The sequence below is a fragment of the Vigna angularis genome, chromosome 1 (assembly GCF_016808095.1).
Source record: "Vigna angularis cultivar LongXiaoDou No.4 chromosome 1, ASM1680809v1, whole genome shotgun sequence".
Taxonomy (NCBI): Eukaryota; Viridiplantae; Streptophyta; class Magnoliopsida; order Fabales; family Fabaceae; genus Vigna; species Vigna angularis.
Window position 1 is genome coordinate 54791848 of NC_068970.1, and position 21301 is coordinate 54813148.

At 42.7% G+C, this 21301-nt stretch overlaps 1 protein-coding gene across 6 annotated transcripts in view; it reads right to left on the minus strand.

Annotated features, from left to right (window-relative positions):
• Nucleotides 1-1137: 1137 nt before the first annotated feature.
• Nucleotides 1138-21301, minus strand: part of LOC108330459 (peptidyl-tRNA hydrolase, mitochondrial) — a 33677-nt gene continuing 13513 nt past the window's right edge. For 3 of the 6 annotated variants that reach the window (XM_017564941.2, XM_052871984.1, XM_017564947.2), the window contains 8 exons: nt 21028-21140; nt 20741-20825; nt 20578-20645; nt 12534-12584; nt 12389-12462; nt 2086-2144; nt 1923-1999; nt 1138-1381 (listed from right to left, as the gene is read on the minus strand). In XM_017564941.2, coding sequence (XP_017420430.2) covers nt 1250-1381; nt 1923-1999; nt 2086-2144; nt 12389-12462; nt 12534-12584; nt 20578-20645; nt 20741-20825; nt 21028-21135 — 654 coding nt within the window. In that variant the 5' untranslated portion in view covers nt 21136-21140 and the 3' untranslated portion in view covers nt 1138-1249. Of the gene's footprint in view, nt 1382-1922; nt 2000-2085; nt 2145-12388; nt 12463-12533; nt 12585-20577; nt 20646-20740; nt 20826-21027; nt 21141-21301 lie in introns of those variants that run through there. The other 3 variants (XM_052871986.1, XM_052871987.1, XM_017564955.2) reach the window with 2 other exon arrangements.

The window sequence follows — 21301 nt, forward strand, 5'->3', positions numbered from 1 at the left end:
CAGTCCAAGAAGGCGGCAGTTTCTCGATCAGCAGTTCCGAAACAAATTCATCTGGTAGAAGGATGTTCTCCGCTTTGATATCTTCGAGCAGCTTGTGGTATTCATTGCTTTGCGACTTCATGTCCTTATCTTCGATCATCTCCCAGCGGTAGTAATTTCCTATAACGAACCTTTGTCTGACGACATCTTCGGCAGTATATTTGAGAATCAACGAATCCCAAATGTCTTTCGCTTCCTTGTAGGAACAATACACGTCGAACAACTCATTAGAAAGCGCACTAAGCAAAGTGTGTCGGCATACCTTGTTCGCGTAAATCCATTCTTCAACTAGTTTTGAGTTTGAAGGAAGATTGGAGTCCGGTTTCGGAGATGAAAGAGCAGTTGCAACTCCATACATGTCAAGAAGGGTGGACACACGTTCTTGCCAGCGTCGGAAGTTCTGTCCGGAGAAGATCTCGACTTTTGACACGTCCGGAAATGGTTTTGCAAAGACCGTCTGAGTTCCGGAAACAATGTTCTGACTTTCCGGAATCTGGTTGTTGGTGTCAGCCATAAGTCCTTAAGATTGTAGTAAATTGTGCTGACAAAAACTTGAACCGCTATTTCCTGAGGCGTGTAGATTCACTGTCCTTAAGGACTTATCCGCGGTGTATGCGCAAGTCCCCCAGGATACAACAGGAACTTCTCGAATAATATTCGAGGATCACAGAACTAGCAAGAAACTCTCTAGTTTATACTCAGGATAGTTTTGGAGAGGAAAATTGAGAGAAAGAATGAGAGAATGAGAGAAGAGAATTTTTATGATGATTATTATGAATGAAAAAATGGTTGTTCTATTTATAGAACAAATATATAATGCCGTTGGAAAGCCAAATGAACGTTGTCAACCAAAAGTGGATTTTGCACCGTTGCAAAAGGAATGGAACGTTGCCAAAAGAGAAATAAAGTAATGTTTGCATGTGGCAAAATGAGAAACCGAACTCTCTGCCAACGTTCAAAAACAAACGTTTCTTTTGCAATAATATTAATATTTTACAACAGTATACACAATGTAGCAACCTTTGATACGTTTTAAATGTTATCCCACCAGTTTTGAGTTTGCACATTTCAGAGACAATATCCAAATTAAAGCAAATCAAGACTGAAAATTTTATACATACATATATATGGAATGTTACAAAATTCAGGCAATTTTCAATCACTAAATTGTACACATGTATTGCAACCTAAAGAGAAAAAGGGAATCCTATCAAACTGGTAAGTTTTGCACTCTCAAGTGCTTATACTTCTGTTCTTTGTTGAATCTTTTTGCACTCTCTGCAAAACCTTTATATAAAAGGAGCTTCAAGGCATCAACTCCCTCTTGCAAAGCCTCGTCAATCTGTTCAACGAGAAAAGCCAGATACATTGAGATGAAGATTTTTGTAACTAGGCCAGTTTTAATACGGTGCATGTACTACGATGTGAAAAATATGCAAAAGCAATTTCCACAAGAAAACTGCTTTAGTATAGAAATGGGGTAATGTCACCCAGGGTAGTGCTCTACTGCCTCCACATATCACATGGTTGTAACAACTATGGCTCTTATAAAAAGTTTGGCCTAAAACTTTCAGGATCAGTACACTCATTTTTATAAAGCCACCCAATGGAAACTATTAGCACGTTTTTGTGACATTGCACTAACGTGGCAAGCGACTGAACTGCTATCGTATTTGAAATTTGTCACACCCCGCAGTGCAACAAGGCTATCACCTCTTGGAATCACATTAAATATCAAATCATTATTTACCCGTTCTATTTGAACTGCCATTGACATTGATAATTGGATTCAAGTTACGTACTTCGTAGAAAACATGAGGAGCACCATTGCAATTTGAACCATGAGAACCAAAAGTGCATTTAGCAGTTAACGAAGAACTTACTCGTTGTCTAGCTGTTAAATTAAACTTTTGAAGCAAAAATGCTTTAGGATCCATTTGCCCAGGAGGACTTCCAATCCCTATCGACAAAGCAAATTGAAAATAAAAAAGACAGCCATAAACTGAACTAGGGAAACAATAAAGGATTTACAAGAAAAGCACCAACCTATTCTCAGCCTAGGAAATTCTCTATTTCCTCTGAAGTGATAGATCACACTCTTCAGCCTGTGGTAAGAAGTGAGGAGGAAGTACGGTGAGTAGCTTTACTTGAGTCAAGAAGCACTCAATAAGAAAAAATCAGAGCTGAAAAGATTTCATGAACTCAATTTCCATCACCACTCATCCTTTAAACAATATAAACACATTCTTTAATCCAGCTTCACTAAAATTATTTTCCTTTTTACCAAAATCCATGAAGCGTTACAGATATGACAACATATGGCCCCTTGACAAGTGAAAATGTAATTAACAATGGTGAAGAAAAACTATGTGATTAGGTTTCCATACAAAGTACTAATAGACTGTTCGTTTACGGAAAGTTAGTGAGACACTATTTGTTAGGTTACTTTATACAAGTAACCTAAATCTATCCTCTCTTCTCACTCAAATACTCAAACAACACAAATGAAAGTATGTATGTATTATTGATTCTGCAAAGTGAAAGAAAATACAAGTATAATCTTCCCCAAAGAGGCCTATCCTCCTCCACTAGCAAATATGGCCAGTCTATACCTAAAATGAAAATATCTGATCCCCCCTCTTTCCCTATTCTGAAATTATTTATGCTCTCTCTCTCTCTCTACGAACAACTAACAAACTTTCCTGCTATTGAGTCGTTTGGTCATTAGCTCCCTCCTCCAGTGCAACACCGTTCGGTGTTAACACATTACCGTTCAGATATTACTTCAACATTACCGATCGGCCCTCCTCTTCTATTCCTCCTTTCATATCCACCGTTCGATATCAATGTATATACCATTCAGTCCTTACTCCTCTTATATACTTTTAGCTTCCTAATACTATTTTAGAGCGGATAGAAGTTTCTTCGAGTAGCAAAGTTCTTGATATAAAATATTTTCTCACTGATATGCATTTTCCAACCATTTAAATTCCAAATAACCACAACTGGTGTCGAGGATAACTCCTCATGGGTGCATTGAAGCTTGGATATTAAAACACAAATCAAGAATAGAATTGAAACAATCTAACCTTGCAGTGATTAATTTTTAAAATACTTTAAATGGACAAAGAAGACACTTCCATAGTTTCAATAACCAATTGGATAGCAACAATAAAGGTCATGACAAATTTCCAGATGAACTGGAACACAACTTTGAGAATTTAGGTACGGGCACAAAACTTACAGCAGGCTTGTGTGAAGAAGGAATGAGGGACCAAAATGCAAAGCTGTAAATACAACTAATAACCATAACTGTTAGAACCAAAATTTTCTAGTGTCAACTGCTATCCCAACATCCAAACTTACGCAGTAAATAAGTAATGTTCATGATTGATAAAACAAAGGACAAGGGAAAATATATTTGAAATACTGAGGTAATGATTTGGAATTCATGTCACATTTCAGCTAGAATACAATGTTATATACACATTTTTACCGAATCAATTTACGGCTCATACTATTCTAGAATCTACTCTGGGTTATAACAGAAAAAAAGCTTACATACAAAGATATTAAAGAGAATTATAATGGGCTGAGGACAATCGGGCTGTATGGTTTGGGCTATTGTTCTGTTAGCCTTCCTCAAGCTGGGAGGTGTATAAAGGTCAATCAACTCCAGCTTGGATACATTAGACTTGAAGAGACGAGGTGGTAACGCCTTAGTGAACATGTCAGCAAGCTAATGTGAAGATGGAACTGGTAGCAAATGCATTAGACCTGCTTAAGCCTTTTCTCCAACAAAATGATAGTCAATCTCCAAATGTTTTGTTTTTTCATGAAACACTGGATTTGATGCAATGTACATAACACTTAGGCTGTCACAATATAATGTTGCAGGCTTGGAACAACACATTTTAAATCATTGAGAAGATATATGAGCCACTATAGTTCATACATGCTTGTAGCAAGAGCATGATAATCCACTTCCAAAGACGATTGAGATACTGTATTTTGCTTTTTTGTTTTCAATGACACGAGAGTTCTCAAGGAAGAAATAATAACTTGGGATTGATACGCACATGTCAACACAAGTCGCCCAATCTGCTATCACTAAATCCAACTAAATGTATAGGAGTATCCCTCAAGACTCTCTTGGTAGCAACTAGATGAGACTTTGTGGGATGAGTCATAAATTGGCTGAGTTGTGTTGCAAAACCAATGTCAGAATGTGTTGTGGTGAGGTAAATAAGACAACCAACAAGACGCATGTAGGTCAAAGGATCATCAAGAAGATCACTAGAATCATCTTGACGCAGCCACAATGAATTGTCCATGGGCCTTGGACAAGGTTTACCACCCATCACTCCAAAATCAGTAAGTAACTCGAGACAGTATGCCATCGATAGATCAATTTACCATCACTCAACCCTCTTTTGTGTCCTCTCACGTCTTCACACTCCAAAATCTATTGTCCTCTCATGTCTTCAACACCTCCCTCTAGTCCAAAGAAGACGATCCATCGCTCAACCCTCTTTTGTGTTAAGGTTATGGGTCCACACCTCACTAGAAGAAAAGACAATTCACACACAAAGGAGAAGACACAAGCCATACAAGCTTCTTGCAACCGCCAACACTTGTCATTGACGGTCGCGACCCTTAGAGGCACTATTCTTCTCCTTTTTTTCTCCTGCATCTTGCTTTTTCTCCTCACCATTCACATTTCTTTAGTCCATATTTGAAGAAAAAATGGATGATTTAGAGGTACCTCCCATTGTTGATAATGATGAAGGTCATGGAGGAGAGGACATTAATGAAAATGAAGATCATGTGGAGGAGAACCATGATTATCCTGCTTTTGATATGAAAGATTTCCTTGGATAGTTTGTGTTAAACATTGAACAACTTATTAGTTGTTTTATGCTTGTTCAGACTTATGAACCTATTTTAATTGTTATGAACCTATTTTATGAATTATGTATGAGTTATTTTAATTGTTATGAACCCATTAAATGATGCACATATTTTTGAAAATAAATTTTGTATGTACTCGTAACTCTTACAAGTCAAGTTAGGATCCTCGAGTTACAAGTTGTCATTTCCTTTCCTATCCCTTTACGATCTTTGACTTTGACAACATTGAGTATGGTAGGGCCTGGCGAGTTTACGAGAGAAGAAGATATAGGAGGGAGAGAGAAGGGGACCGTACGGTAGAGGACAGTGGCCGAACGGTTGAAAGGGAGGAGCACGATGACCGAACGAGAAGGGGAAGAGAAAGAGAGTTGAGCGAGCGGAGCAAGGACGAGCGTCCTAAGCGAGTGGAGGTAACAAGAAGTGCGGATGAGCGTCCTGAGCGAGGATCGAGGACGAGCGTCCTGAGCGAGTGGAAGCAACAAGGGCTGAACGAGCGGAGCGAGGACGAGCGTCCTGAGCAAGTGGAAGCAACAACGAGCGTCTAACTGACAACAGTAGGATAAGCGGGAAACTCATGGGACGCACCTCAGGATATTATAGAAGTAAATATAGTAAATAAGGATAGAAATATTCTTACCAGATAATTATAATAAATAGGCATAATTACTATTATTCTCTACCTTTTTGAGAAGGCGTAATTAGTATTAATAAAGGAGGAACCTAGGGTTTACGGCATGTTTTTGATTAAGGAGTTTGTAAGAGAGGTTAGGCTCTCAAGTAACTGACGGAGACCCTGCTTCCAGTTATTGGTTGTTTTATTGTGATACCCATATTTACAGTTAATAAAGAGTTTTATTCAGTCATTTACCATTGTTAATTGCCTTTGGGGGGTTTGAAAGGGTGTGAGCGGCAAGTTATCATACTCAGGTACGTAACAATTGATCCGACCTGCCGGATCCTATTGAGAGGAGGAAAGCATTATGGAAGGAAGAGTGAATGTTGTCGAAGGAAGATTGGAGGTCATAGAAATCTCCATGGGAGGACTGGAGGCGGCAGTCCAGGAACTGGTGAAGGTGATAGGAGAGCGAGGTCGACGACATGAGGGAAACCTTGATGGAAGTCAGGGGTCTGTCAACGGGAGAAGGAATGAGGAGGACGAGAGAGATGGCGGCGGCCCAGAGGGTGGACACCGTGAGGAGTAACCGTATTGGAGGAGAAGGGTGGACTTACCCATATTCGAAGGCAGCGATCCCTTGAATTGGATCTATAGAGTGGACAAATTCTTTGAACTGCAAGGGGTGCCGGAGGAAGAAAAGCTGCGCCTAGCCTACATCAGCATGGAGGGAATCGCGGGACACTGGTTCAGGTTTTGGAGGGAGAAGGCCAGGAACCGTTCGTGGGCCGGATTAAAGGAATCGTTGGTGATCCGGTTCGGAGGCAGAAACCGGGGGACGGTCTTCGAGAGATTGGCGGCCTGTAAACAATCAGGGACCGTGGAAGAATACATCCAAGAATTCGAAGTGTTGGTCGGCCAAGCAGAAAAAATACCCGAGGCACAGCTGATGGGCTACTTCATGGCAGGCTTGCAGGAGGGGATCCGTAATCAACTCAGGTTGCTTGACCCGAGGGAATTTATGGACATAATGAGGCTAGCAAAGGACGTGGAAGAGTTCCAAGGGGGACACAAGGGCAGAAGGAGGAATCATAAGCAAGGGCCAGACGTGGGGAAAACCGAGCGGTTCGGTAATAAGGACGGACCCCAGCCGTCATAATCAGAACCGAACGGGAACCGCCGAGAGGGGGCGGACAGGAGGGAAGGAAGGGATCCCGAGGAGAGAAGGAGAACGAACGTTCTCAAACAATCAAGGCAGGAACGTGTGGGATTTACCGTACGCTGAATATGTCAAACGAAGGGAAGAAGGGAGGTGTTTCAGGTGTGGGGGACCGTTCGGTCCAGGCCATCGCTGTCCGGAAAGGAGTCTTCGGATGCTGATACTGGCAGAAGACGAGGAATCAGGCGGGGAAGAAGAAGCTGAGGCCGAACTCGATCAAATGGAGCTATCAGCTTTCTCGGCAGGAGGGCTCACCCAACCCAGAACGATGAAATTGCATGGGCAGATAGGGACGAAACAAGTACTGATCTTGATTGACAGCGGCGCCAGCCACAACTTCATAAGAAGAGGATTGGTAGAGGAACTGGCATTACCCGTAGTAGATACTCCACCCTATAAGTTGAGTCTGGGAGATGGACAGAGAAAGGAGACGAGGGGGTGTTGTGAAGAAGTAATGATTCACATGGGAGAGGCAGTGATCACCGAACGATTCCACCTGTTTGAACTGGGCGGAGTTGACGTGATACTGGGGGTAGAATGGCTGGCTAAGCTGGGAGAAGTAACGTTGAATTGGGGCAAGCTAACCATGGCGTTCGGTCAAGCAGGGCGCATCGTGACCATTAAAGGAGATCCGACTTTAACGCGGAGATTAGTGGAACCCGAAGCATTGTTCAAAATGAAAGAAGTGGAGGTCTGGTTGCTGTTGTGGGAGCTTGGGGAGACGGAAAAGGACGAGGAACGAAAACCGTACGACCAGGGAGAAGAACCGTTCGGTCCGGATTTGACAAAGAAGCAGACGTGTGACATGAAGCGAATTTTGGAGCAGCATGCGAGCATATTTCACGAGCCGAGCGGACTACCGCCAGACAGGGGCATGGTACATCAGATTCCCTTAAAAGAAGGGACGGGTCCCGTGAATGTAAGGCCGTACCGCTACCCCCATGTGATGAAGGGGGAGATTGAGAAGCAGGTGGCCGAAATGCTAAAGACGGGCGTCATAAGGTCGAGCAACAGTCCATATTCGAGTCCGGTAATATTAGTGAAGAAGAAGGATGGCAGCTGGAGATTTTGTGTGGATTACAGGGCCCTTAATCGAGCCACGGTACCCGATAAATTTCCTATTCCCCTGATAGAGGAAATGCTAGACGAATTGAGAGGGGCCAAATACTTTTCAAAGGTGGATTTGAAGTCAGGCTACCACCAGATACGAATGGGAGAAGGAGACATAGAGAAAACGGCTTTCCGGACGCACCAGGGTCACTACGAGTTCATGGTGATGCCGTTCGGCCTCACCAACGCACCAACCACATTCCAGAGTGCAATGAACAGCCTGCTGCAGCGTTACTTACGGAAATTCGTATTGGTGTTCTTTGATGATATACTGGTGTATAGCCGATCCTGGGAGGAGCACTTGGAGCATGTGGGAACGGTGCTAGGGGAACTCGTGACCAACAGGTGGGTGGCCAACAAAAAGAAATGTGAGTTCGGCAAAACGCAAATAGGCTATTTGGGTCATCGGATATCCGCGAGGGGTGTAGAAATGGACGAAGACAAAGTAAGGGTCGTGATGGACTGGGAGAAACCTAAGACAGTGAAGGCTTTGAGGGGATTTCTGGGACTGACAGGATACTATAGGAGGTTTGTGAAGGATTATGGGAAGATTGCCAAACCCTTGACCGACCTTCTTAAAAAGGGGCAGTTTGCATGGACGGAGCAAGCAGAGGAAGCTATGTCAAGATTAAAGAAGGCAATCACTACTGCACCAGTGCTGGTTCTACCTGATTTTGACCAGTCTTTCCACATTGAGTGTGACGCATCGGGAAGAGGGATAGGAGCGGTACTCATGCAAGGAAAGCAACCCATAGCTTTCTTTAATAAAGCGTTGTCCGAGGGGTCACTGAGTAAATCGATATATGAGAAGGAATTAATGGCGTTGGTTTTAGCCATACAACACTGGAGGCCCTACCTCTTGGGACAACGGTTTGTGGTTCACACCGATCAAAGGAGCCTGAAGTACCTTTTGGAGCAACGCATCACCACTCAGAATCAGCAGAATTGGATTGCAAAGCTCCTGGGTTATGACTTTGAAATCGTGTACAAATCAGGGGTCACCAACAAGGTAGCAGACGCCCTATCACGGAGGGAAGAGGAGGATCCGCAGGAAGAAAAGGAATTGAGGGTGATGGCCCGACCTTACTGGCAAGACTTCGGGGAGATTCTGGGAGAAGTCGAGGCAGATGCAGAATTAAAGAAGGTAATAGAAGATTTGAGAAACGACCCCAACTCCCATCCATCGTTCACTCTGGAACACGAGAGGTTACACTATAAGGGGAGGCTTATGCTGTCTGCCCGCTCAGCCTGGGTACCCAAGTTGATAGCCGAGTTTCATACCACGCAAACAGGAGGACACTCAGGGGTATATCGAACTTATCGCAAAGTGGCGCAATCTCTTTACTGGGTAGGGATGAAGAAAGCCGTGAACGACTTCGTTGCAAGCTGCCTGGTATGTCAACAACATAAATATCTGTCATCATCTCCGCAGGGGTTGCTGCAACCTTTACCCATTCCCAACGCCATTTGGGAGGAGATAAGCATGGATTTTATTGTTAAGTTACCCAAGTCCCGAGGGTATGATGCGGTGCTAGTAGTGGTAGACCGTCTCAGTAAATATGGACATTTCATACCACTGAAACATCCCTATTCCGCTCGAACCGTGGCTGAAGTGTTTGTAAAGGAGATCGTCCGGTTGCATGGGGTGCCAATATCTATCGTAAGTGACCGGGATCCACTGTTCCTGAGTAATTTTTGGAAGGAGTTGTTTAAATTACAAGGAACTCAACTGAAGATGAGCACCGCCTATCATCCGGAATCCGATGGACAGACTGAGGTCGTAAATAGGATATTGGAGGGTTATCTGAGATGCTTCTGCTCAGAACAACCAAAGGGATGGAGCATAGTACTACCATGGGCGGAATATTGGTATAACACCAGCTATCAAGAGTCGGCCAAATGCACCCCATTTGAAACAGTATATGGGAGGTCGCCTCCCTCCCTGCACAGGTTCGTTCCAGGGGAAACCTTAGTGGAAGCCGTCGGCCAGGAGTTACAGACAAGAGATGAGACACTCAACCAGCTAAAGTTCCACCTAGCCCGGGCTCAAGAATTAATGGTGAGACAGGCCGACAAAGCCAGGAGACCATCCCATGTAGAGGTGGGAGATTGGGTGTATCTAAAGATCAGGCCCCACCGACAGACGTCGATGCCGTCCACACTACATTCTAAACTAGCCGCTCGGTATTTTGGACCTTTTCCGGTCATACAGCAAATAGGTGAAGTGGCATTTAAGTTGCAACTACCCGAATCCGCGCAGATACATCCAGTGTTCCATGTGTCGCAATTAAAAAAGGCCGTGGGGGAGAACAGGGTGGAGAAAGAGTTACCCATAGACTTGGAGATGGAGGGACCGTCTCCACGGCCGGTCAGAGTTCTGGATAAAAGGCAGGTGCAACAGGGAGAGGACGAACGGCTGGAATTGTTGATCGAATGGCAAGAGGGAGGACCGGACGGGGCAACATGGGAAGATGCCATAACCATCCGAGATCAATATCCAGACTTCAACCTTGAGGACAAGGTTGATCTTCAGGAGGTGGGTAATGTTAGGGCCTGGCGAGTTTACGAGAGAAGAAGATATAGGAGGGAGAGAGAAGGGGACCGTACGATAGAGGACAGTGGCCGAACGGTTGAAAGGGAGGAGCACGATGACCGAACGAGAAGGGGAAGAGAAAGAAAGTTGAGCGAGCGGAGCAAGGACGAGCGTCCTGAGCGAGTGGAGGTAACAAGAAGTGCGGACGAGCGTCCTGAGCGAGGACCGAGGACGAGCGTCCTGAGCGAGTGGAAGCAACAAGGGCTGAACGAGCGGAGCGAGGACGAGCGTCCTGAGCAAGTGGAAGCAACAACGAGCGTCTAACTGACAACAATAGGATAAGCGGGAAACTCATGGGACGCACCTCAGGATATTATAGAAGTAAATATAGTAAATAAGGATAGAAATATTCTTACCAGATAATTATAATAAATAGGCATAACTACTATTATTCTCTACCTTTTTGAGAAGGCGTAATTAGTATTAATAAAGGAGGAACCTAGGGTTTACGGCATGTTTTTGATTAAGGAGTTTGTAAGAGAGGTTAGGCTCTCAAGTAACTGACGGAGACCCTGCTTCCAGTTATTGGTTGTTTTATTGTGATACCCATATTTACAGTTAATAAAGAGTTTTATTTAGTCATTTACCATTGTTAATTGCCTTTGGGGGGTTTGAAAGGGTGTGAGCGGCAAGTTATCATACTCAGGTACGTAACAGAGTAGGTGAACTTGATTGTGGAGATGGTGAGGGTGGCTGTGGAGATGTTAAGGGAGATGATGCAAAACAAAAAAATGGAAAACTTGGATAACAAGTTAATGTTGTTGAGAAATAAATGGACTTAGAAGAGAACAAGGACTGCAAAATGATTGATTAGGCAACAATTAAATTGGGCAACGTTCAAAACACATTATTATCAACATGTTACAGCAGTACAAGCACAAGATATCTTTGATTGTGAAAAACTAAACAAAGTTGCATGAAAGAATAAATGAAACGGATGAACCATTAGAACTATAATATGTATGATATAGGCCCATTATGCAAGAATGTGAGGGGTAAGGAAGTGAATGAAAGGAACATGGACCTGAGAATCAAGGCCTGGGGGCATATGAGAGGAAAAGAAAAAACATGACATGAGAGAGACTGTGAGCAGAAGAGAGAGGAATAACAAATTGGACAGGTGGCATGTAGGACAGAATGCGGGAAGCCAGAAATCAAACATGGAGAGAGAATGATTGTTTAGTTTGACGTGAAAACAGATAAAGGGATGAGGAAATGAGAAAATTCATGAAGCATCGTGTTGGGTTGTTAGTCTGAGCAGTGGAACTTGTCATTTCACAGTCACTGGGTGTTAACATTTTTATTTTGCTCTAATTCCTATTTAGCATCTTCTAAGGACTTCACTACATTCATGTCATTTGTTTACTATAACAGAGGATTCCTCCTCAGGTTGCAAGGGAATCCTTCAATATATATGTATCAGTTTTTTTCTCTCTTTCAATCTATATCCTATCAATGTCTGATTGAGGGGGGAAAGTTTATTGGTAATGGGTTATTTGCCCCTCAAATCACAAACCAAGTTGCAACCTAATCAGGACTCTTAAGATATCCAAATTGTTTTATGAAATTTCACAGCCATTCACAGTAATGTTGATGTACCACAATGTTATGTAATTTGGCTTACTCCATCTATTTTTTCATTATAACAAAACGTAGAACCTACTTCCAAAGTGATGTGAATTTGATTATGTTTCCAATAACATATACATGTTAATTTCAACATAGATAACTATTGGGTTCGGAAATTAGTGAATTACATAATCTAGTGATGCATAATAAACACCACAATATCTCTAGGGCAGTAAGTACTTGGATTAGTAACCAATTTCTTATGGTCAATGTCAAAAAGACTTAAGGATGAAGATAGTATTAATTTTACTTCAGAATTCATTTAGTATTGTACCCTTTGTGGCTTCCATGACCCCCTTTGTCATAAAGACGAAGCACCCCACACGGCAAGGTCATGTCATCATGGAACTGCAACCAAAAATAGATGATTAAATAAAGAATAGCACACCAGTCAAGGAGTGGGATACAGAATAACTAACCACAAGCACTTGACTAAGGGGTAGCTTATAATAAGCAGCCAGTGGTCCCGTCTGCAGTAAAATGAAGAGTCATGAATAACATAAATTGATAATAAGAACAAGGTTTCACAGGGAGTTAATAAGTTAAATAAATGCAAGGATTTATATATGTTCATTTGGAGATTGAACTTTGACACTTTATGAAAGAAGAAATCCTTTGTGAAGGGCAAACCTTGGAGGTGAGAGAGTTATGCTATTTCTTGTTCTTTTCATCCTATTCAATAAAAAAATCTTTCTCTTTTCTTGTTGTAATTCCTACAACTTGCCGGATCTTCAAGGGACAGGCAGTGTTGGAGATGAAGTTCAAGTTTGGACAAGAGGATGGAGCTGCCAGCATCTATAGGGGCAGACCCAATTGGTTGATTGCTAGGGCTGAAAATTTCTGAGGTACAAGAAATTCAGTCATTCCATAAGCTGCAATATGCATTCATGGGCATGAAGGGTTTGGCCATGCAATGGTTTGAAATTCTTGGTGCCAAATGAACCCAAATTCAAATTGGGAATCCTTTTCTCAAGATTTGATCAAAAGATACTTATGGTAACCATGTCTTTGAAAGATTGACTACCTTAAAGCAAGAAGAGAAATGAGATGGAAATCTGCATCAAAGAAATGCAGACTTCCACAGTGTTCTTGAAAGAGAGGACCAACAATTATCTAAGTTCAAGCAAATGGTGCAGCAGTGGGTGAAGAAACAAGAAATCAAGCCAAAATTCAATGAAGAAGCGTAGGTGAAGTGTTTGTGGTGAAGGCAACCAACTTAGGTGAAGTGTTTGTGGTGAAGGCAACCAACTTAGGTGAAGTGTAGCATCATTCTTGCAAGCAAAAACAACACAAGATAATGAAGAGTTAAGACACAATTCTTGTAGAGAAAAATGTGAAAGATGAATCAGAAAGGTTGAGGGAATAAAAGAGAACAAGATGTAGCTGAAACAGTAGATGCAAAAGCAAGACATCACGCTAGAGGACAGGATCACAAATGAGCAAAATACTCAAGAGGTGATTGATCCCCATTCAACCAAGCATGTCAAGAAATTATGCAAGGGAGTGATCAAAATATTGCATAATACAGAGGTTCATTCTTGAACAAGAATGGTGTAGTCAGCCCAAACAGGGGGAGATTCAAATGAGGAACACCCTATCTGTTGTTACATTAAGAACTTGAAAAGGTACAATGCACTCAAGTGTTGAATGAGATCAAGATAGGGAGATCATCAGAATCCTTGAACCTAGAGAAGTAGGTTGTTTTCTTCGAGGAAGAGGTAATCAGCCCATCATCATACTTTGAACCAACAAACAAAATCAGCAAAGGTAGACATTGTTGCGCAGGACAATGGAGATGGGGAGCTGGTTGTTCAGGATTTCCCATCAAAGACCACCCAATGTCTCAAGTAGAAACCTCCCATGGGTTCAAATTGGATCTTTGTTTCAAACTCCAACAGTGGACCTCGTACAACACTCACCCAGCTCAAGTCAAGGTCAAACTGCACTCATCCTACTCAAGAGAATATTTGGCCTGCAAACAAGGGAAAACCAAGGAGTGGCTTCAATGTCATTTAGTTGATTTCGAAGGCCACTAAAAGTTTGGAGAAACAATTACATGAAATATATATGCTATCAATTGTAACCTTGAGGACAAGGTTGTACTTTAAGAGGGTGGTATTGCTAGGACTATGGTAAAGGGAGAACTAGTTAATACCAATGTTGTCAAACTTGAGGAATGGGAGGGAATAAAAGATCGTAACACGACTTTGCAGAATTAAGCATATTAAAAAACTATATTTATAGACATGAACTTAAATTAAGAAAATATAGACAAGAAAAATAACTAAATAAATGTTAGGTTCCTGGGTTTGGAACCTAGCAACACACCCTCTCGATGCCGATAAAAGAGATGAAACCCAAACAATAACACCCACTGACAACAGATAATAGAGATGGAAGAATGGATTTTCTTATTCACAGTAGTAGAATTGTCACTTTACAGAGAATGGGGTTGGGAGCATAACCTCCCTGGTTGAGAGCATAACCTCTCTCTACAGGCTAAACCTGACTTTACAAAATAATACCCAATAATCCTCTACAGAGTTACAAGAGCTCTGTTTATATCAGCTCTGACCCGCTACCTGTTTTACAACCGACACCCCCACACTCTTAACTCCTAAACCCACCTATTGTATCATCCTATATCCTAACATTACACCCCCCTGCAGAACAACCTTGTCCTCAAGGTTGAAACCTTAAAACTTGGTCTCTTGGCTCCTCTTCATCATCTTGTTATCATCTGAAGAGAATCCACGGGCTACTACCCACCAATTCAGGTCAGGAGGCTTAGGTGGTGGCAATTCCTCCTCTACTATCTTCCATTCTTCCTCTTTCCTTCCTATCACCCCCAAATCCCACACCAAGGTCCACGGTTCTATTTCCTTTATTTTTAACAAAGCTTCTGGCTCCCCCCACCTTCTAGCTAGTGTTGGATCCCCCTTGCTGAATACCTTCTTCCCTCCTTGATTGAACACCCTAGTCAATACCGTTCGGTTTCTTCCTATACTGGGCAACACCGTTCGGTTTCGTCCTTTAACGGGCAACACCGTTCTGTTTCCTATCAAACCGTGCAGCTTCATCGCTTTTGGCTGAATAGGGCCTCCAGCCGAGAGAGTGGACAACTCCGTCTGCTTCAGGTCTAATTCAGTCTCGGATCGCTCGGCAACCTCACTTGGGATATTGCGCTTGACCTCAGACCGTTCGGCAACCCTCGATCTACCGTTCGGTTCCTTCCATCTTCAATCGTTCGGTCCGTGTTGGTTTTCTTCCTTTGCTCATCCCCCAAGCTCACCTGGTATGGTTGGGTATCCTCCATGGGTAAACCTCGTTCCTCAATCAGTCCCTTGTCTATGAAATTGTGGCTGGCTCCACTGTCAGTCAAAACCATACTCGTTCGGCCCCCTATCAAACCGTTCGGCTTCATCATTTTTTTGCTGAGTGAGGCCTCCAGCAGAGAAAATGGACATCTCCATCTGCTTCCGGTCTACTTCGGTCTCAGCTTCCTCAGTCTCCACCTCTTCATCCTCACCCAAAATAACTGTCCCTCGACTCTTTTCTGGCCACTGATGGCCTGGACCGAACGGTCGTCCTAGATTATGGCGATCGACCTCTGAACGCTCGGTAACTTTCAATCGGCATGGGTTATAGCAATAGGTCTCGGACAGTGTCACTTCTTTGCTCGGTCGTCCCCAAGACGACTGGTCTTCAATCCCGCTCCCGTTCCTGACCTTCTCGCCTCCCTGGAATTCTTCAACATCCTTTGTAATCTGCATCACCACCGTCCCCGTCTGTTTCGATGCCGCCAAATGCTCAACATAGGTTCCAAACCTTGTCACCATGGCTTTCTCCTTCCAGGCTCTGAACTAGTAGCCCGTGCTGCCCTCTATGCTTATGTCCGCGAACCGCACTTTCTCCTCCTCCGCTACTCCTTGAAGCTCGAAAACCCTCTCCACCCTATTGATCCAGTTTAACGGGTCCAACCCTTCGAAAGTGGGCAATTATACCCTTTTCTTCCCGCTGGGTTGCACTTCATGGCGTTCATCCCCTCTCTCCCCCTCCTCTGCCTCTCGCCGGTCCCAATGTTGGCCGTCTTGGTTGTGGCCTCGACCACCCAACCTCCTTATGATTTATTGCAAATATTTGCGTATTGCAGCATAATCTTGGCTTATTGCAACATAATCTTGGCATATTGCTGTATAATCTGCTCACAGCTCCCCTGTTTGCGCCTTCATTCTATCAACCGCAATTTCCTTCACCCTCACACGATTCTGACGGCATCTCGATCCGACAGTCCCCTCCCAAGCGGATCCAGTAGTCATCATTCCCGTTGCTCCTTGCTAGCTCTTCTTCCCTCCAAAACAGATCCGGCAGGTCGGACCAATTTGTTAGGTTCCTGGGTTTGGAACCTAACAACACACCCTCTCGATGCCGATAAAAGAGATGAAACCCAAACAATAACACCCACTGACAACAGATAATAGAGATGAAAGAATGGATTCTCTTATTCACAGTAGTAGAATTGTCACTTTACAGAGAATGGGGTTGGGAGCATAACCTCCCTGGTTGAGAGCATAACCTCTCTCTACAGGCTAAACCTGACTTTACAAAATAATACCCGATAATCCTCTACAGAGTTACAAGAGCTCTATTTATATCAGCTCTGACCCGCTACCCGTTTTACAACCGACACCCCCATAGCCTTAACTCCTAAACCCACCTATTCTATCATCCTATATCCTAACAATAAATTATAAATATTTATATCCAATACATAACAGAACTAATTTTATAATTCATAAAAGAGTTCAAGATGTACTTAGAGATTGACTCATTGGAAGAAATTAGGAAGATAAGTTTTACGTTGTTATCCTTCTCCATTCCATGAACCTAGATTTTGATCATGTATTTAGAAACCAATTTTGATAGGTCATGATGTTCCATCAATGGAAAGCCTCATAACTTGATTGCTTCGTGTTCCCATTAGCCAAAATCTTTATGATTTTGCTGAATGATTTGCCAAGGTTGCTATTGTAAGAGATTGGGCTATGCTCAAGAAAATTATTTCTTTTTACATGGTATTAAATATAGTAAAACTAGGTATAGGATTAATCTCTCTTGTATCTAAAACACACATAGAGTAATATATTTACAATGAAGAATGATACAAGTATATATGGCAACCAAACCTAGATATGGTAAATAGAAGATGTTGTTAAAAACAATATCAACAATATCTACCAATATCAAACTGTTAGATGTTAAGATGTGTGTTTCTGTTATTTGGGCTCAGCCTATTTTGTATTAAGGGCATTGGCCCATATCTTACAATATAAATAAACTACCCTATGTGTATGCAAAACACACAAGGGATATTTTCTCCCAATCTTCTCTATTTCTCACACAAACAATAGCAAAAGTTTACATTTTCCTAATTAACATAAAACAAAATATATAACACATGGCTTCCCTGACAAAACAGCCTTAAATCATATACGTACAAACAAGGTTACCTATTAACAAGCTCTATTAAGTCATACCTCTAATCAATGAGACTCCACAGCCTAAGAACTACATCCCAGTGGCTGTCCTCTATGATGCTTAACGCAGTATTTCTGGTCAACCCCTCAGTAGGTAACCTTTTCTAGCCCAAGACCGATCACAAGTAAGGTGGCTTTCCAACCATTAACTTGAATTTACAATTCTTAAATTTAAAATTCTTTTTGATTGCCATATAATACCAGACAATCAAAGTACTCTCTGTTCCATTCAAAATTTACAAGGTCACTGTTAGATATATTATCTTTTATCTTTTAGTTGGTTTGTTATTATTTTCTCATTTGTATTTTGGGCTTAGCCCATATTTCTTCTATTATAAATAGAGAACCCTATGTGTATTTAACACAAGGGAGATTAATCTAAATATAGTTTTTTACTATATTCAACATGGTATCAGTGCAGGTTCTCTGATCTTCTTCCGAGTGTCTGCTGTCTGCCGGTGGCCGACCGCCATGGCCGCCGGCAGCCCCTAAAATTTCAATCGGCAGTCCATTTTCTCTTCTTCTCAGTGCAGCCAGTCGCCGACCATCGCCGCTTTCCGCTGCCGTTGCTGCTATCGTTGTCGCCGCCACTTTCCGCTGCCGCCGCCGTCGCCACCGTCACAGTTTCGACAGGTGACCTGCGGATCTGGACCGTCTCTTCAAGCGACGGCCAACCACGCCGGTTTCGAGAGCTAGTTCTCTGTCACGCGCCGCCATGCAGCGCTTCTTTTCGGCCACTCCGTCGCCGGCCGCCGGCCACCGTCACAGTTTCGACGGGTGACCTGCGGATCTGGACCGTCTCTTCGAGCGACGGCCAACCACGCCGGTTTTGAGAGCCAGTTGTCAGTCACGCGCCTCCACGCAGCGCTTCTTTCCGGCCAGTCCGTCGCCGGCCGCCGTCACAGTTTCGACCGGTGACCAGCAGATCTGAAGCGTCTCCTCGAGCGACGGCCAACCCCGCCGGTGCCGGCATCTGATTCTTCCCCACGCGCCGCTTCTATGTTCGCTGCGAACAGGCGCGTACAGCTCACGCGCCGCCCTCTGGCCACCGGAAAGTCTCCGCGACACCTCCATAGCCGTTGTCTAGACCTCTTCTCTCTGTTCAGACCCTCCAGAGCAGCCATTGCTGCCATCTTCGTCTGTCTTCTTCTCCGCCGTTGATTGTCCAGGCGTCGTTTGCCGCTGTTCGGCGCCGTTTGCCGCTGTTCGGCGCCGTTTGCCGCTGTCCGGGCACCGTTTGCCGCTGTCCAGGCGCTGTTTTCCGTTGTCCAGGCGCCGTATGCTTCCAACAACTGTAGGCCCCCATCGCCTCGTCAGTTAGTGATGGCAGTCCCTGTAGTTTTGTCGCTTCCAGCCACTACAGGCCCCATCAGTCAGTGATGGCAATTTAGTCCCTACAGTTTTATAGCAGTCAACCGCCGCTGCAGTCGCTACCGCCTCAGACAGACGCAACTGCGTCAGTTCTTCTTGGGCTAGAGTTAGCCCGATCTTCTTGTGATACACTGCTAAGTATCACCACTTGGGAGTTGTCCAGCAAAGAATTTTGGACCTCCAACGTATCTTTGGATCTTTGATGCCTTTATTTCAGCATTATAGCTTAATATTCCACATTTCCGCCCTTCACACTAAGGGGGAGTACGTTTCCAAGACATTGCAAGTCACATATATATGGGTGTAGTCCCTGCAGTTTTGTAGATTTCAGCTACTACTGTTGATCCCGTCACCCAGCCATCATTGATGAGGATTTAGTGTAGTCCCTGCAGTTTTGTAGCTCTTAGCTTTCAGCTACCACTGTTGATCCCGTCACTCATCCATCATTGATTGGGAATCAGTCCTTGCAGTTTATCATTGTCCACCACTGCTCTCCTTCATCCACTTTTGAAGTTGAAGTTTCACAAGCTGCTGTTAGTCCATCTATGTTTGCCTCACACTCTTGAAGACAAATCATCTAGTTCAACACTGAGTTCATCTATTCCAAGCTTAGTTCATACAATTTGTACGCTCCAACTTCAGGGGGAGTGTTAGATATATTATCTTTTATCTTTTAGTTGGTTTGTTATTATTTCTCATTTGTATTTTGGGCTTAGCCCATATTTCTTCTATTATAAATAGAGAACCCTATGTGTATTTAACACAAGGGAGATTAATCTAAATATAGTTTTTTACTATATTCAACACAAATGTGAATCTGTCATCAAATAATCATGGTTCACTAAGAGGAACTTTGATTTCAAGATTGCCAGCATGACTGCCAACTTGCTACAACTTTCTAGTTTTCAATATGCTAGGCTCTAACAGTCTAGGAATATTATAGGTGGCATTTGGATAAGCAGAATAAGTTCTTATTCAAGATTAATATAACATAAGAGCCTATATAATAAGCATACTAAAATAAGAAGAGATTATGTTTATATTCACCTTGAAAGTAATTGAAATAAGCTAAAGGGACTCAAAAGAAATTCATAAGTCAGTTTAAAATTAGCTCAGTATAAGCTCTTCTAAACACACAATATTCAAATGAGAAGAAACTAAGGAGCTAAACACCATCCACTCTGTCCGAGCTTAAACTGCCGACAAATACTGTTATTCCTTTAGCAGTCATTGTCAATTTCAAGATTTTCCTATCCCTGTTGTCGTAATATTAAGCTTATATACTTTCAGTCTTTTAACTGTTTACAACTATTGATAGAACATATAACTTCACAAAATGCCAACCAATAAGAGTATATTTCAATGTGCAGATTAGAAAAGCTACCATTCAAAGTAGACTATAAGCTTAAGCGATTAAAGGAACTCGTGGTCAATAAATTTTTGTGAGTGGCAGGCAAGTGATAAGCTATATAGACAGCACAACTTGCACAGTCTAAAGTTAAATATCCACATGGTTAAGAGAGAGAAAAAAAATCAGCACATCCTGTTTCCTTACTGATTCACCACTCAGATTCATGTAAGTCTGAGGCTTTGCAAGGAAGACAGGAACTTCACCAACAAAACCTGCAACAAACCAAGTTGCGCAAAAATTCATGAATACAATAAACATAGAGAGAAAAACAGAAAATAGAAATATCTAAGCAAGGCAGCCGGCAAACCTTTTCCGAAAATGGCTTTGGAATGGGCAGTGTTCATAGGAATCCCCTGCGACTCAGCAAATGCATCAATCATCTCAAAGCCCACCTAGACAAAAACGTATTTTGGAAATTCATCAAGAAAATGCTAAATCAGATGCTGATTATGCCCCCGTAACACTGCAGAACACTTCTAATGCAATTTAAAGACAGAAGACTAAAACTAGTAACCACCGAAACAAACTCCTAACAGAGCTGTAGAGGCAGAAGCAGAAAAAAGAAAAAAGATAAATGGAAAGGAAAAAAGGTACATTGTGGCGAGTTCCTGCGTACTTGTTACCAGGATTGCCCAACCCCACAAAAAGCCATGGGCGTGGCACAAGGGTGCATAAACAACGCTTGCTTAACCAATTAAGCATTTCCTCTGCAGAAAAATTCAAAAAAATAGAGTTTCACTTTCGTCTATCCGAAGCTGTTGTCAACATAGAAAATCAACGAAACGACAAAGTTGAATATGCATTAGTAAATTAATGAATTAACTCTCTTAGCTATCACCATTCTCTCTCCATCTTCACAATCACTAAT